Below are 13593 nucleotides of genomic sequence, written 5' to 3' on the forward strand. Positions count from 1 at the left end.
AGGGAGCGCCGCACTGTTGGAGGGGCAGTACTGAGGGAGCGCTGCACTGTCGGAGGGGCAGTACTGAGGGAGAGCCGCACTGTCGGAGGGATAGTACTGAGGGAGCGCCGCACTGTCGGAGGGGCAGTACTGAGGGAGCGCCGCACTGTCGGAGGGGCAGTACTGAGGGAGAGCGGCACTGTCGGAGGGGCAGTAATGAGGGAGCGCCGCACTGTCGGAGGGGCAGTACAGAGGGAGCGCTGCACTGTCGGAGGGGCAGTACTGAGGGAGAGCCGCACTGTCGGAGGGGCAGTACTGAGGGAGTGCTGCAATGTCGGAGGGGCAGTACTGAGGGAGTGCTGCACTGTCGGAGGGGCAGTACTGAGGGAGGGCCGCACTGTCGGACGGGCAGTACTGAGGGAGTGCTGCACTGTCGGAGGGGCAGTACTGTGGGAGCGCCGCACTGTCGGAGGGGCAGTACTGTGGGAGCGCCGCAATGTCGGAGGGGCAGTACTGAGGGAGTGCTGCACTGTCGGAGAGTCAGTACTGAGGGAGAGCCGCACTGTCGGAGGGGCAGTACTGAGGGAGTGCTGCAATGTCGGAGGGGCAGTACTGAGGGAGCAGCCGCACTGTCGGAGGGTTAGTACTGAGAGAGGGCCGCACTGTCGGAGGGTCAGTACTGAGGGAGCACGGCACTGTCGGAGGGGCAGTACTGAGGGAGTGCAGCACTGTCGGAGGGGCAGTACTGAGGGAGCGCTGCACTGTCGGAGGGGCAGTACTGAGGGAGTGCTGCACTGTCGGAGGGGCAGTACCGAGGGAGCGCCGCACTGTGGGAGGGTCAGTACTGAGGGAGCGCTGCACTGTCGGAGGGGCAGCACTGCGGTAGTGCCGCACTGTCGGAGGGGCAGTACTGAGGGAGCGCTGCACTGTCGGAGGGACAGTACTGAGGTAGTGCCGCACTGTCGGAGGGGCAGTACTGAGGGAGCACTGCACTGTCAGAGGGGCAGTACTGAGGGAGTGCTGCACTGTCGGAGGGGCAGTACCGAGGGAGCGCTGCACTGTCGGAGGGGCAGTACCGAGGGAGTGCTGCACTGTCAGAGGGGCAGTACTGTGGGAGCGCTGCACTGTCGGAGGGGCAGTACTGAGGGAGTGCTGCACTGTCGGAGAGTCAGTACTGAGGGAGTGCTGCACTGTCGGAGGGGCAGTACTGTGGGAGCGCCGCACTGTCGGAGGGGCAGTACTGAGGGAGTGCTGCAATGTCGGAGGGGCAGTACTGAGGGAGCGCCGCACTGTCGGAGGGTCAGCACTGAGGGAGGGCCGCACTGTCGGAGGGTCAGTACCGAGGGAGCACTGCACTGTCGGAGGGGCAGTACTGAGGGAGTGCTGCACTGTCGGAGGGGCAGTACTGAGGGAGTGCTGCACTGTCGGAGGGGCAGTACTGTGGGAGCGCCGCACTGTCGGAGGGGCAGTACTGAGGGAGTGCTGCAATGTCGGAGGGGCAGTACTGAGGGAGCAGCCGCACTGTCGGAGGGTTAGTACTGAGAGAGGGCCGCACTGTCGGAGGGTCAGTACTGAGGGAGCACGGCACTGTCGGAGGGGCAGTACTGAGGGAGCGCTGCACTGTCGGAGGGGCAGTACTGAGGGAGTGCTGCAGTGTCGGAGGGGCAGTACTGAGGGAGCGCCGCACTGTGGGAGGGTCAGTACTGAGGGAGCGCTGCACTGTCGGAGGGGCAGTACTGCGGTAGTGCCGCACTGTCGGAGGGGCAGTACTGAGGGAGCGCTGCACTGTCGGAGGGACAGTACTGAGGTAGTGCCGCACTGTCGGAGGGGCAGTACTGAGGGAGCGCTGCACTGTCGGAGGGGCAGTACTGAGGGAGCGCTGCACTGTCGGAGGGGCAGCACTGAGGGAGCGCCGCACTGTCGGAGGGGCAGTACTGAGGGAGAGCGGCACTGTCGGAGGGGCAGTACAGAGGGAGCGCTGCACTGTCGGAGGGGCAGTAATGAGGGAGCGCCGCACTGTCGGAGGGGCAGTACAGAGGGAGCGCTGCACTGTCGGAGGGGCAGTACTGAGGTAGTGCCGCACTGTCGGAGGGGCAGTACTGAGGGAGCGCTGCACTGTCGGAGGGGCAGTACTGAGGGAGTGCTGCACTGTCGGAGGGGCAGTACTGAGGGAGCGCCGCACTGTGGGAGGGTCAGTACTGAGGGAGCGCTGCACTGTCGGAGGGGCAGGACTGCGGTAGTGCCGCACTGTCGGAGGGGCAGTACTGAGGGAGCGCTGCACTGTCGGAGGGGCAGTACTGAGGTAGTACTGCACTGTCGGAGGGTCAGTACTGAGGGAGCACGGCACTGTCGGAGGGGCAGTACTGAGGGAGTGCAGCACTGTCGGAGGGGCAGTACTGAGGGAGCGCTGCACTGTCGGAGGGGCAGTACTGAGGGAGTGCTGCACTGTCGGAGGGGCAGTACCGAGGGAGCGCCGCACTGTGGGAGGGTCAGTACTGAGGGAGCGCTGCACTGTCGGAGGGGCAGCACTGCGGTAGTGCCGCACTGTCGGAGGGGCAGTACTGAGGGAGCGCTGCACTGTCGGAGGGACAGTACTGAGGTAGTGCCGCACTGTCGGAGGGGCAGTACTGAGGGAGCACTGCACTGTCGGAGGGGCAGTACCGAGGGAGTGCTGCACTGTCAGAGGGGCAGTACTGTGGGAGCGCTGCACTGTCGGAGGGGCAGTACTGAGGGAGTGCTGCACTGTCGGAGAGTCAGTACTGAGGGAGTGCTGCACTGTCGGAGGGGCAGTACTGTGGGAGCGCCGCACTGTCGGAGGGGCAGTACTGAGGGAGTGCTGCAATGTCGGAGGGGCAGTACTGAGGGAGCGCCGCACTGTCGGAGGGTCAGCACTGAGGGAGGGCCGCACTGTCGGAGGGTCAGTACCGAGGGAGCACTGCACTGTCGGAGGGGCAGTACTGAGGGAGTGCTGCACTGTCGGAGGGGCAGTACTGAGGGAGTGCTGCACTGTCGGAGGGGCAGTACTGTGGGAGCGCCGCACTGTCGGAGGGGCAGTACTGAGGGAGTGCTGCAATGTCGGAGGGGCAGTACTGAGGGAGCAGCCGCACTGTCGGAGGGTTAGTACTGAGAGAGGGCCGCACTGTCGGAGGGTCAGTACTGAGGGAGCACGGCACTGTCGGAGGGGCAGTACTGAGGGAGCGCTGCACTGTCGGAGGGGCAGTACTGAGGGAGTGCTGCACTGTCGGAGGGGCAGTACTGAGGGAGCGCCGCACTGTGGGAGGGTCAGTACTGAGGGAGCGCTGCACTGTCGGAGGGGCAGTACTGCGGTAGTGCCGCACTGTCGGAGGGGCAGTACTGAGGGAGCGCTGCACTGTCGGAGGGACAGTACTGAGGTAGTGCCGCACTGTCGGAGGGGCCGTACTGAGGGAGCGCTGCACTGTCGGAGGGGCAGTACTGAGGGAGCGCTGCACTGTCGGAGGGGCAGCACTGAGGGAGCGCCGCACTGTCGGAGGGGCAGTACTGAGGGAGAGCGGCACTGTCGGAGGGGCAGTACAGAGGGAGCGCTGCACTGTCGGAGGGGCAGTAATGAGGGAGCGCCGCACTGTCGGAGGGGCAGTACAGAGGGAGCGCTGCACTGTCGGAGGGGCAGTACTGAGGTAGTGCCGCACTGTCGGAGGGGCAGTACTGAGGGAGCGCTGCACTGTCGGAGGGGCAGTACTGAGGGAGTGCTGCACTGTCGGAGGGGCAGTACTGAGGGAGCGCCGCACTGTGGGAGGGTCAGTACTGAAGGAGCGCTGCACTGTCGGAGGGGCAGGACTGCGGTAGTGCCGCACTGTCGGAGGGGCAGTACTGAGGGAGCGCTGCACTGTCGGAGGGGCAGTACTGAGGTAGTACTGCACTGTCGGAGGGGCAGTACTGAGGGAGAGCGGCACTGTCGGAGGGGCAGTACAGAGGGAGCGCTGCACTGTCGGAGGGGCAGTAATGAGGGAGCGCCGCACTGTCGGAGGGGCAGTACAGAGGGAGCGCTGCACTGTCGGAGGGGCAGTACTGAGGTAGTGCCGCACTGTCGGAGGGGCAGTACTGAGGGAGCGCTGCACTGTCGGAGGGGCAGTACTGAGGGAGTGCTGCACTGTCGGAGGGGCAGTACTGAGGGAGCGCCGCACTGTGGGAGGGTCAGTACTGAGGGAGCGCTGCACTGTCGGAGGGGCAGGACTGCGGTAGTGCCGCACTGTCGGAGGGGCAGTACTGAGGGAGCGCTGCACTGTCGGAGGGGCAGTACTGAGGTAGTGCTGCACTGTCGGAGGGGCAGTACTGAGGGAGCGCTGCACTGTCGGAGGGGCAGTACTGAGGGAGTGCTGCACTGTCGGAGGGGCAGTACTGAGGGAGCGCTGCACTGTCGGAGGGGCAGTACTGAGGGAGCGCTGCACTGTCGGAGGGGCAGTACTGAGGGAGCGCTGCACTGTCGGAGGGGCAGCACTGAGGTAGCGCCGCACTGTCGGAGGGGCAGTACTGAGGGAGCGCCGCACTGTCGGAGGGGCAGTACTGAGGGAGCGCCGCACTGTCGGAGGGGCAGTACTGAGGGAGCGCCGCACTGTCGGCGGGGCAGTACTGAGGGAGCACTGCACTGTCGGAGGGGCAGTACTGAGGGAATGCTGCACTGTTGGAGGGGCAGTACTGAGGGAGTGCTGCACTGTCGGAGGGGCAGTAATGAGGGAGTGCTGCACTGTCGGAGGGGCAGTACTGAGGGAGCGCCGCACTGTCGGAGGGGCAGTACTGAGGGAGCGCCGCACTGTCGGAGGGGCAGTACTGAGGGAGTGCCGCACTGTCGGAGGGGCAGTACTGAGCGAGCGCCGCACTGTCAGAGTTACCATCTTTCGGCTTGAACGTTAAGCCGAGGCCCCGTCGGCCACTGCCAGTTCTCCAGGCCTGAGTTGAAGGCCTCGTGGCGCTAATCCGAGGAAAGAAGGACGGTTTTTCCCGATTCCCTTGTCAACATTCCTCCCTGAGGATGGTTTTGGGGAATTCAGTTGTTTGCCTGACCAACCCCTTACTTAGAATGTCAACGCGGTCTGGGCTCAAACATGTGGAACAGTCACTTGGGGAAAGGAAGGAGATTGCATTTATTCAGCTTCTTTCACGTCCTTGCAACATCCTAAATCACCCCATAACCAATCATCACTTTTATAGTGCAGACACCGTTGGTAGGTAGCCAAGCACGGCAAGATCCCACCATGCAGTCAGGAGTGTGATGGAATACTCTCCACTTGCCTGGATGAGTGCAGCTCCAACAATACTCGAGAAGCTCGACACCATCCAGGACAAAGCAGCCCGCTTGATTGGCACCCCATCCACCACCTTAAACATTCACTCCCTCCACCACCGGCGCACCGTGGCTGCAGTGTGTACCATCTACAAGATGCACTGCAGCAACTCGGCAAGGCTTCTTCGACAGCACCTCCCAAACCCGCGACTTCTTCCACCTAGAAGGACAAGGGCACCAGGCGCATGGGAACACCACCACCTCCAGGTTCCCCTCCAAGTCACACACCATCCTGACTTGGAAGTATATCGGCCGTTCCTTCATTGTCACTGGGTCAAAATCCTGGAACTCCCTCCCTAACAGCACTGTGGGAGCACCTTCACCACACGGACTGCAGCGGTTCAAGAAGGCGGCTCACCACCACCTTCTCAAGGGCAACTAGGGATGGGCAATAAATGCCGGCCTTGCCAGCGACGTCCACATCCCGGAACAAATAAAAAAAATACAGCAAATGAGATCAGTACCCAGTTAACCTGATATTTGATGATGTTGTTTGAAGGAGCATACTGTCCCCATGGAGATCCCCTTGACCAATCACTGATATAAACTGACCCATGGAGATCCCCCTGACCAATCACTGCTGGACACTGACCCATGGAGATCCCCTTGACCAATCACTGCTAGATACTGACCCATGGAGATCTCCCTGACCAATCACTGATAGACACTGACCCATGGAGATCCCCCTGACCAATCACTGATAGACGCTGACCCATGGAGATCCCCCTGACCAATCACTGCTAGACACTGACCCATGGAGATCTCCCTGACCAATCACTGCTAGATACTGACCCATGGAGATCTCCCTGACCAATCACTGATAGACGCTGACCCATGGAGATCTCCCTGACCAATCACTGCTAGATACTGACCCATGGAGATCCCCCTGACCAATCACTGCTAGATACTGACCCATGGAGTTCCCCCTGAACAATCACTGATAGATACTGACCCATGGAGTTCCCCCTGACCAATCACTGCTAGATACTGACCCATGGAGTTCCCCCTGACCAATCACTGATAGATACTGACCGATCGAGTACCTCGTGAATAATCAGAGGGGGAACGACCCAGAGGAATATATGGAGACAATGAAATTGATAAATATCAGACCGCCTCCTGAGAGCCGCACTGTTTCCTTTCAGACACCCTATCAGTATATGCCAGCTTCCACTGAAACCTACAATTCCCCGGCCAGCTCTGTTGTATCATTGAAGATCGACCACCTCTCACCAGGACCAGACCTGGACAATCAAGAAGGTAAGGAGCTACTTCTCCTCGCACTCTGCCCCCTGCCAGGGGGGGGCGAAGGGCTGAAACAGCCGCACTCTGTGATTCTTGGCGCAGTCTGCTGGACTCGGGCACGGGCTGGCGCTCGGCCTGTTACCCCCCCCCCCCCCCCCCCCCCCACCGTCCCTAATCTCCAACCCAATCACTGCTGTCGAGGGCCTCGCGGTTTCACCCCCTTACACGGCCGTGAGAACATTTCTTGCAGCGGCTGCGAGTCTCACAGCTGTCTTCATTAGGGAGCGGGGGAGGCCATTCAGCCCCTCAAACCAATTCCGCCATCCAATCAAATCATGGCTGATCTGCAATCTTAACTCCATCTACCCGCCTTGGTTCCGTAACCCTTGATACCCTTACCCAACAAAAATCTATCAATCTCAGTTTTGAAATGTTCGATTGACCTCCAGCTTTTGGGGGCGAGAGTTCCAGATTTCCACTGCTCTTTGTGTGAAGAAGTGCTTCCTGTGAAATTGATTCCTGGGATGAGAGAGTTGAGCAGGTTGGGCCGATACTCTCTGGAGTTTAGAAGAATGAGAGGTGATCTCACTGAAATGTATAAAATTCTTAGAGGGCTTGACAGGGTAGATGCAGGGAGGATGTTTCCCCCTGGCTGGGGAGTCTAGAACCAGGGGTCACAGTCTCCGGGTAAGGGGTCGGCCATTTAGGACTGAGATGAGGAGGAATTTCTTCACTCAGAGGGTGGTGAATCTTTGGAATTCTCTGCCCCAGAGGGCTGTGGAGGCTGAATCGTTGAGTATATTTAAGGCTGAGATCGATAGATTTTTGGATTCTCGGGGAATCAAGGGATGTGGAGATCGGGCGGGAAAGTGGAGTTGAGGTCGAAGTCCAGCCATGATCTTATTGAATGACGGAGCAGGCTTGAGGGGCCGAATGGCTGACTCCTGCTCCTAATTCTTATTTTCTGACATCACCCCTGAACGGCCTGGCTCTAATTTTAAGGTTCTGCCCCCTTGTTCTGGACTCCCCCCACCAGAGGAAATAGTTTCTCTCTGTCCACCCGATCGAATCCTTTAATCGTCTAAATCATCTTAAGCACCATACTATAGATTCAGAATCAATACATTGTTTAGGGATAGGGTAGTTTAGTGTAGAGATTGTGACTTCAAATCCCAACCCGGCAATTGGAGAACTATTCGAAAAATATGGAAATAAAAAACTGTCGGATTGTCATAAAAACCCAACCGGTTCACTGATGTCCCTCAGGGAAGGAAACCTGCCGTCCTCACCCAGTCTGGGCCTATACGTGACTCCAGTCCCACACCAACATGGTTGACTCTTAACTGCCCTCTGAAGTGGCTGAGTGAGACGTCAAGAGGAAGTCCCACCATGACCTTCTCCGGGCAACTAGGGAAGGGCAATAAATGCCGGCTTTGCCAGTGAGCTCCACGTCCCCAGAAAGAATTAAAACAGATGAAGCATCTGATTGTGAGATTGTCACTGCAGACGAATAATGCTGCCCTTGGAGAGCATTTTGTTAGAAGAGGTTAGGGCAATGAGTTGGCACATGGGCCCTGGAATCTGGGTTTCAATCCTACTCCATGGTTGAATGGGGCAGTGTAGAGGGAGCTTTACTCTTTATCCACATATCTGCGCCATAACTAAGACCGCCTATTTCCACTTCTGTAACATCGCCCGTCTCCGCCCCTGCCTCAGCTCATCCGCTGCTGAAACCCTCATCCATGCCTTTGTTACCTCCAGACTTGACTATTCCAACACACTCCGGGCCGGCCTCCCACATTCCACCCTACGTAAACTTGAGGTCATCCAAAACTGCCCGTGTCCTAACTCGCACCGAGTCCCGTTCACCCATCAGCCCCCTGTGCTCACTGCCCCGTGTCCTAACTCACACCCAGTCCCGTTCACCCATCACCCCCTGTGCTCACTGCCCCGTGTCCTAACTCACACCCAGTCCCGTTCACCCATCACCCCCTGTGCTCACTGCCCCGTGTCCTAACTCACCCAGTCCCGTTCACCCATCACCCACTGTGCTCACTGCCCCGTGTCCTAACTCGCATCCAGTCCCGTTCAACCATCACCCCCTGTGCTCACTGCCCCGTGTCCTAACTCACCCAGTCCCGTTCACCCATCACCCACTGTGCTCACTGCCCCGTGTCCTAACTCGCATCCAGTCCCGTTCAACCATCACCCCCTGTGCTCATTGCCCTGTGTTCTAACTCACACCCAGTCCCGTTCACCCATCAGCCCTTGTGCTCACTGCCCCGTGTCCTAACTCGCACCCAGTCCTGTTCACCCATCACCCACTGTGCTCACTGCCCCGTGTCCTAACTCACACCCAGTCCCGTTCACCCATCACCCCCTGTGCTCACTGCCCCGTGTCCTAACTCACACCCAGTCCCGTTCACCCATCACCCCCTGTGCTCACTGCCCCGTGTCCTAACTCGCACCCAGTCCTGTTCACCCATCACCCACTGTGCTCACTGCCCCGTGTCCTAACTCACACCCAGTCCCGTTCACCCATCACCCCCTGTGCTCACTGCCCCGTGTCCTAACTCACACCCAGTCCCGTTCACCCATCACCCCCTGTGCTCACTGCCCCGTGTCCTAACTCGCACCCAGTCCTGTTCACCCATCACCCACTGTGCTCACTGCCCCGTGTCCTAACTCACACCCAGTCCCATTCACCCGTCACCCCCTGTGCTCGCTGACCTACTTTGGCTCCCGGTTAAGCAATGCCTCGATTTCAAAATTCTCATCCTTGTTTTCCAATCCCTCCACGGCCCTCGCCCCTCCCTATCTCTGTAACCACCTCCAGCCCCACAACCCTCCGAGATCTCTGCGCTCCTCCAATTCTGGCCTCTTGAGCATCCCCCGATTTCCATCGCTCCACCATTGGCGGCCGTACCTTCAGCTGCCTGGGCACCGAGCTCTGGAATTCCCTCCCTAAACCTCTCTACCTCTCTCTCCTCCTTTAAGACGCTCTTTAAAACCGACCTCTTTGACCAAGCTTTTGGTCACCTGTCCTAATATCTCCTTATGTATCTTGGTGCCAAATCTTGCTTGATAATCGCTCCCGTGAAGTGCCTTGGGACATTTTACTGCATTAATGGTGCTATGTAAACACAAGTTGCTGTTGTTGTTGTCATGTCATGTGCAGCTCCTTTACACTCTACGTTGACTCACAGGAACTCAGATGATCCAACAGCCAAGTGAAGAAGGTGCAAAGTTGCTGCAGCATGCCGCTTCCGAGTTATCGCAGCCGGAGCTCGGTGACTCGCCCACTCACACACTGTATCGAGCCTTGACGGGCGTGGAGTCTAAAGCGGAGAGCGAGGTGAGTCCGAGAGAAACGAGTTGAGTGCCTGTCGCAGTCTCACTGCCAGCCGTGCAGGGTCCGCAGCTCAAGACTCCAGCGCTGAATGGGTGGTGAGGGTTCAACTGTGCAGCATCTGGGTCCTGGTTTCTTTCTCTGTTGACCCCCATCTACCCTCTTGCTGCCCACAGGAAGTGGGATTTGCCACTGACGCTCTTTGCTGAATTTAGGGTAGGTTGTTAGGGTGCAGCAGAGGGCACTTTACTCTGTCTCTAACCCGTGCTGTACCTGCCCTGGGAGTGTTTGATGGGATAGTGTAGAGGGAGCTTTACTCTGTATCTAACCCGGGCTGTACCTGCCCTGGGAGTGTTTGATGGGACAGTGTAGACGGAGCTTTACCCTGTATCTAACCCATGCTGTACCTGCCCTGGGAGTGTTTGATGGGAAAGTGTAGAGGGAGCTTTACTCTGTGTCTTTGATATGCTGTGAGAATAAATGTAACTAATTTTTAGTAGCCGCAAAACTTCGGAGACTAAACAACCTTCGAATGACTGAATCCAACTGTTGCACAATGTCAAGCTGACAAGGAAGCAGTGAAACTGCACTAACCTGACAGCTGTGACTCATTCCTCATGATCCCTTTAAGTAGCGCCCCTGGAGCCGGCTACCAGCTACCGACTGCTTCACGCCTCCTCTCCCTGTTGCTGTCAGGGTGAGGCGCTAAGGCGGGGGGGCACGATAATTAATAACAACAGAGGCTGAAGACAGTCGTACATCCCGCCCACAGAGATATACGATTGACATGTTGGCCCCGGCCGTGACCCAAATTTCGCAGATCGGGCACCCAGTGAGCGTTGCATGCTCACTGACGTCACGATCTGCCTGGCGCTGAAGTCCCCGGCGCTAACTCGTAGCAGCGGCCAGATTTGGCGTGCGGCGCTGGATTCGCCTCGCCACGGCGCTACTGCCTCAGCGCCCCATTAGTACCCCCGCCAGGCGCTAACTGGAGACGCTAAGGTACCGAATTTCTCCCCCCTTGTGTTTGGATAATTGATGCCGAATCCCAGGCTGGGGGCCGACAAGCCAATGGTATTTCTCTGTGGGAGGGAGGTACGACTGTCCTCAGCCTCTGTTGCGATATCAACCGGACCCCAATGGCCTTCTAACAGCAGTCCAGCGGGCTTGTCCAGCACAGTGACAGGCTACAAGAGTCAGTGTCCGACTCCTCTGTGGGGCCAGGAGGAGCAGGAGCGACCCTCCAGGCCCCAGTAAGAATCTCCGGACTTGACCAGTCGCCTGCCGGACAGCTGCCTCTTGCTGGACGATTCAGGCCGGAGGGATGTAACTGAGGCTCGGGAGTTAAAATAGCCACGGGCCTAAAAGTGATATCATCCGTGGTGAGGGGGGCAGGGGAGGCTGACACTCGCCCTGCCCCGCCAACCACTCGGATCCCACTCCCAGTTAAAATCCGCCTTCCCCCCACCCCCACCCCCACTCTCTGTTTAAACTGATATACACGAAGACTGGTCTCCCCTAATGGTGACTGGATGTCTTGGGGGCTCAGGGTAGGGGGGTGTGGGGGTAAGAAACTAGTGGAAGGATGGGAGTAAAACCAGCAACACTGGAATCGGCAAAGTTCCAGCCCTGGGTCTATCCTACGGTCAGTGCCACAGTGGGTTCAGGTCCCACTCCAGAGACTTGAGCACATAATCCACACTAACTCTCCAGTGCCAGTACTGAGGGAGTGCAGCACTGTCGGAGGGGCAGTACTGAGGGAGTGCAGCACTGTCGGAGGGGCAGTACTGAGGGAATGCAGCACTGTCGGAGGGGCAGTACTGAGGGAGTGCAGCACTGTCGGAGGGGCAGTACTGAGGGAGCGCTGCACTGTCGGAGGGGCAGTACTGAGGGAGCGCTGCACTGTCGGAGGGGCAGTACTGAGGGAGTGCAGCACTGTCGGAGGGGCAGTACTGAGGGAGTGCAGCACTGTCGGAGGGGCAGTACTGAGGGAATGCAGCACTGTCGGAGGGGCAGTACTGGGGAGTGCTGCACTGTCGGAGGGGCAGTACTGAGGGAGTGCAGCACTGTCGGAGGGGCAGTACTGAGGGAGTGCAGCACTGTCGGAGGGGCAGTACTGAGGGAATGCAGCACTGTCGGAGGGGCAGTACTGAGGGAGTGCAGCACTGTCGGAGGGGCAGTACTGAGGGAGCGCTGCACTGTCGGAGGGGCAGTACTGAGGGAGCGCTGCACTGTCGGAGGGCAGTACTGAGGGAGCGCTGCACTGTCGGAGGGGCAGTACTGAGGGAGTGCAGCACTGTCGGAGGGGCAGTACTGAGGGAGCGCCGCACTGTCGGAGGGCAGTACTGAGGGAGCGCTGCACTGTCGGAGGGGCAGTACTGAGGGAGCGCTGCACTGTCGGAGGGCAGTACTGAGGGAGCGCTGCACTGTCGGAGGGGCAGTACTGAGGGAGTGCAGCACTGTCGGAGGGGCAGTACTGAGGGAGCGCCGCACTGTCGGAGGGCAGTACTGAGGGAGCGCTGCACTGTCGGAGGGGCAGTACTGAGGGAGTGCAGCACTGTCGGAGGGGCAGTACTGAGGGAGTGCAGCACTGTCGGAGGGGCAGTACTGAGGGGGCGCTGCACTGTCGGAGGGGCAGTACTGAAGGAGCGTCGCACTGTCGGAGGTGCCGTCTTTTGGATGAGACATTAAACCGAGGCCCTGTCTGCCTCTCAGGTGGACGTATAAGATCCCGTGGCAATATTTTGAAGAAGAGCAGGGGAGTTCTCCCCGGTGTCCTGGAGCCAATGTTTATCCCTCAATCAACGTCACTAAAACAGATTATCCGGTCATCATCACATTGCTGTTTGTGGAATCTTGCTGTGCGCAAATTGGCTGCCGCGTTTCCCACATTACAACAGTGACTACCCTTCAAAAGTACTTTGTTGGCTGTAAGGCGCTTTGGGACGTCCTTCCCTCCTTTCTTTCTTTCTGTGCTATTGTTAAAGGGGCCGGGCCTGGGCGAATCACTTGTTGATTTGGTTTTTTTGACCGTCCTCTTTCCCGCGTGTTTTGGCTGCGACACAGCTGCTGACGGAGGAGAGCGGGACGACGCCCATAGAAGATATAAAGAAGCAGCTGCACTCCAGCCATGTGGCGGTCACCTTGTTCCGAATGCAGCCCCCGCTGGAGGTGAATTGGGAAAAGGCGGACAGTGCCGAACTGCTGAGAAGAGGTAGGAACTGGCCGACGGTCAAAAGGCCGGGGTCTGTCTAGTTCACCCTTTCTACGATCCCGGAAGTCGCATGATGCGAAGATAATGCAGTGGTTGACCAATCAGAGTGGGTACGGTTGCAGAGTGGTAATGTCACTGGGCTAGTAATCCAGAGGCCTGGACTAATGACGTGAGTTCAAATCCCACCACGGCAGCTGGGGAATTTAAATTCAGCTAATTAAATAAATCTGGAATAAAAAGCTAGTATCAGTAATGGTGACCATGAAACTATCGTAAAAACCCATCTGATTCACGAATGACCTTTAGGGAAGGAAATCTACCACCCTTACCCGGTCTGGCCTATATGTGACTCCAGACCCACAGCAAGGTGGTTGAATGTTAACTGACCTCTGAAATGGCCGAGCGAGACACTCATTTAAGGGCAATTAGGGATGGGCAATAAATGCTGGCCTTGCCAGTGATGCCACATCCCATGAATAAATTTTT

The 13593-nt window shown here is 58.4% G+C and overlaps 1 protein-coding gene across 1 annotated transcript in view; it reads left to right on the forward strand.

The window, feature by feature from the left end:
• Positions 1-13593, forward strand: part of LOC147111338 (uncharacterized) — a 161454-nt gene that overhangs the window by 60806 nt on the left and 87055 nt on the right. Inside the window, exons 21-23 of the mRNA XM_086000011.1 lie at positions 6445-6559; positions 9751-9899; positions 12960-13107. Of these exons, the coding sequence (XP_085856137.1) occupies positions 6445-6559; positions 9751-9899; positions 12960-13107 (412 nt within the window). The remainder of the gene's footprint in view (positions 1-6444; positions 6560-9750; positions 9900-12959; positions 13108-13593) is intronic.

This window comes from Somniosus microcephalus, chromosome 11 (genome assembly GCF_052327205.1).
Source record: "Somniosus microcephalus isolate GS21.2 chromosome 11, FLI_Smic_1.0, whole genome shotgun sequence".
Taxonomy (NCBI): domain Eukaryota; kingdom Metazoa; phylum Chordata; class Chondrichthyes; order Squaliformes; family Somniosidae; genus Somniosus; species Somniosus microcephalus.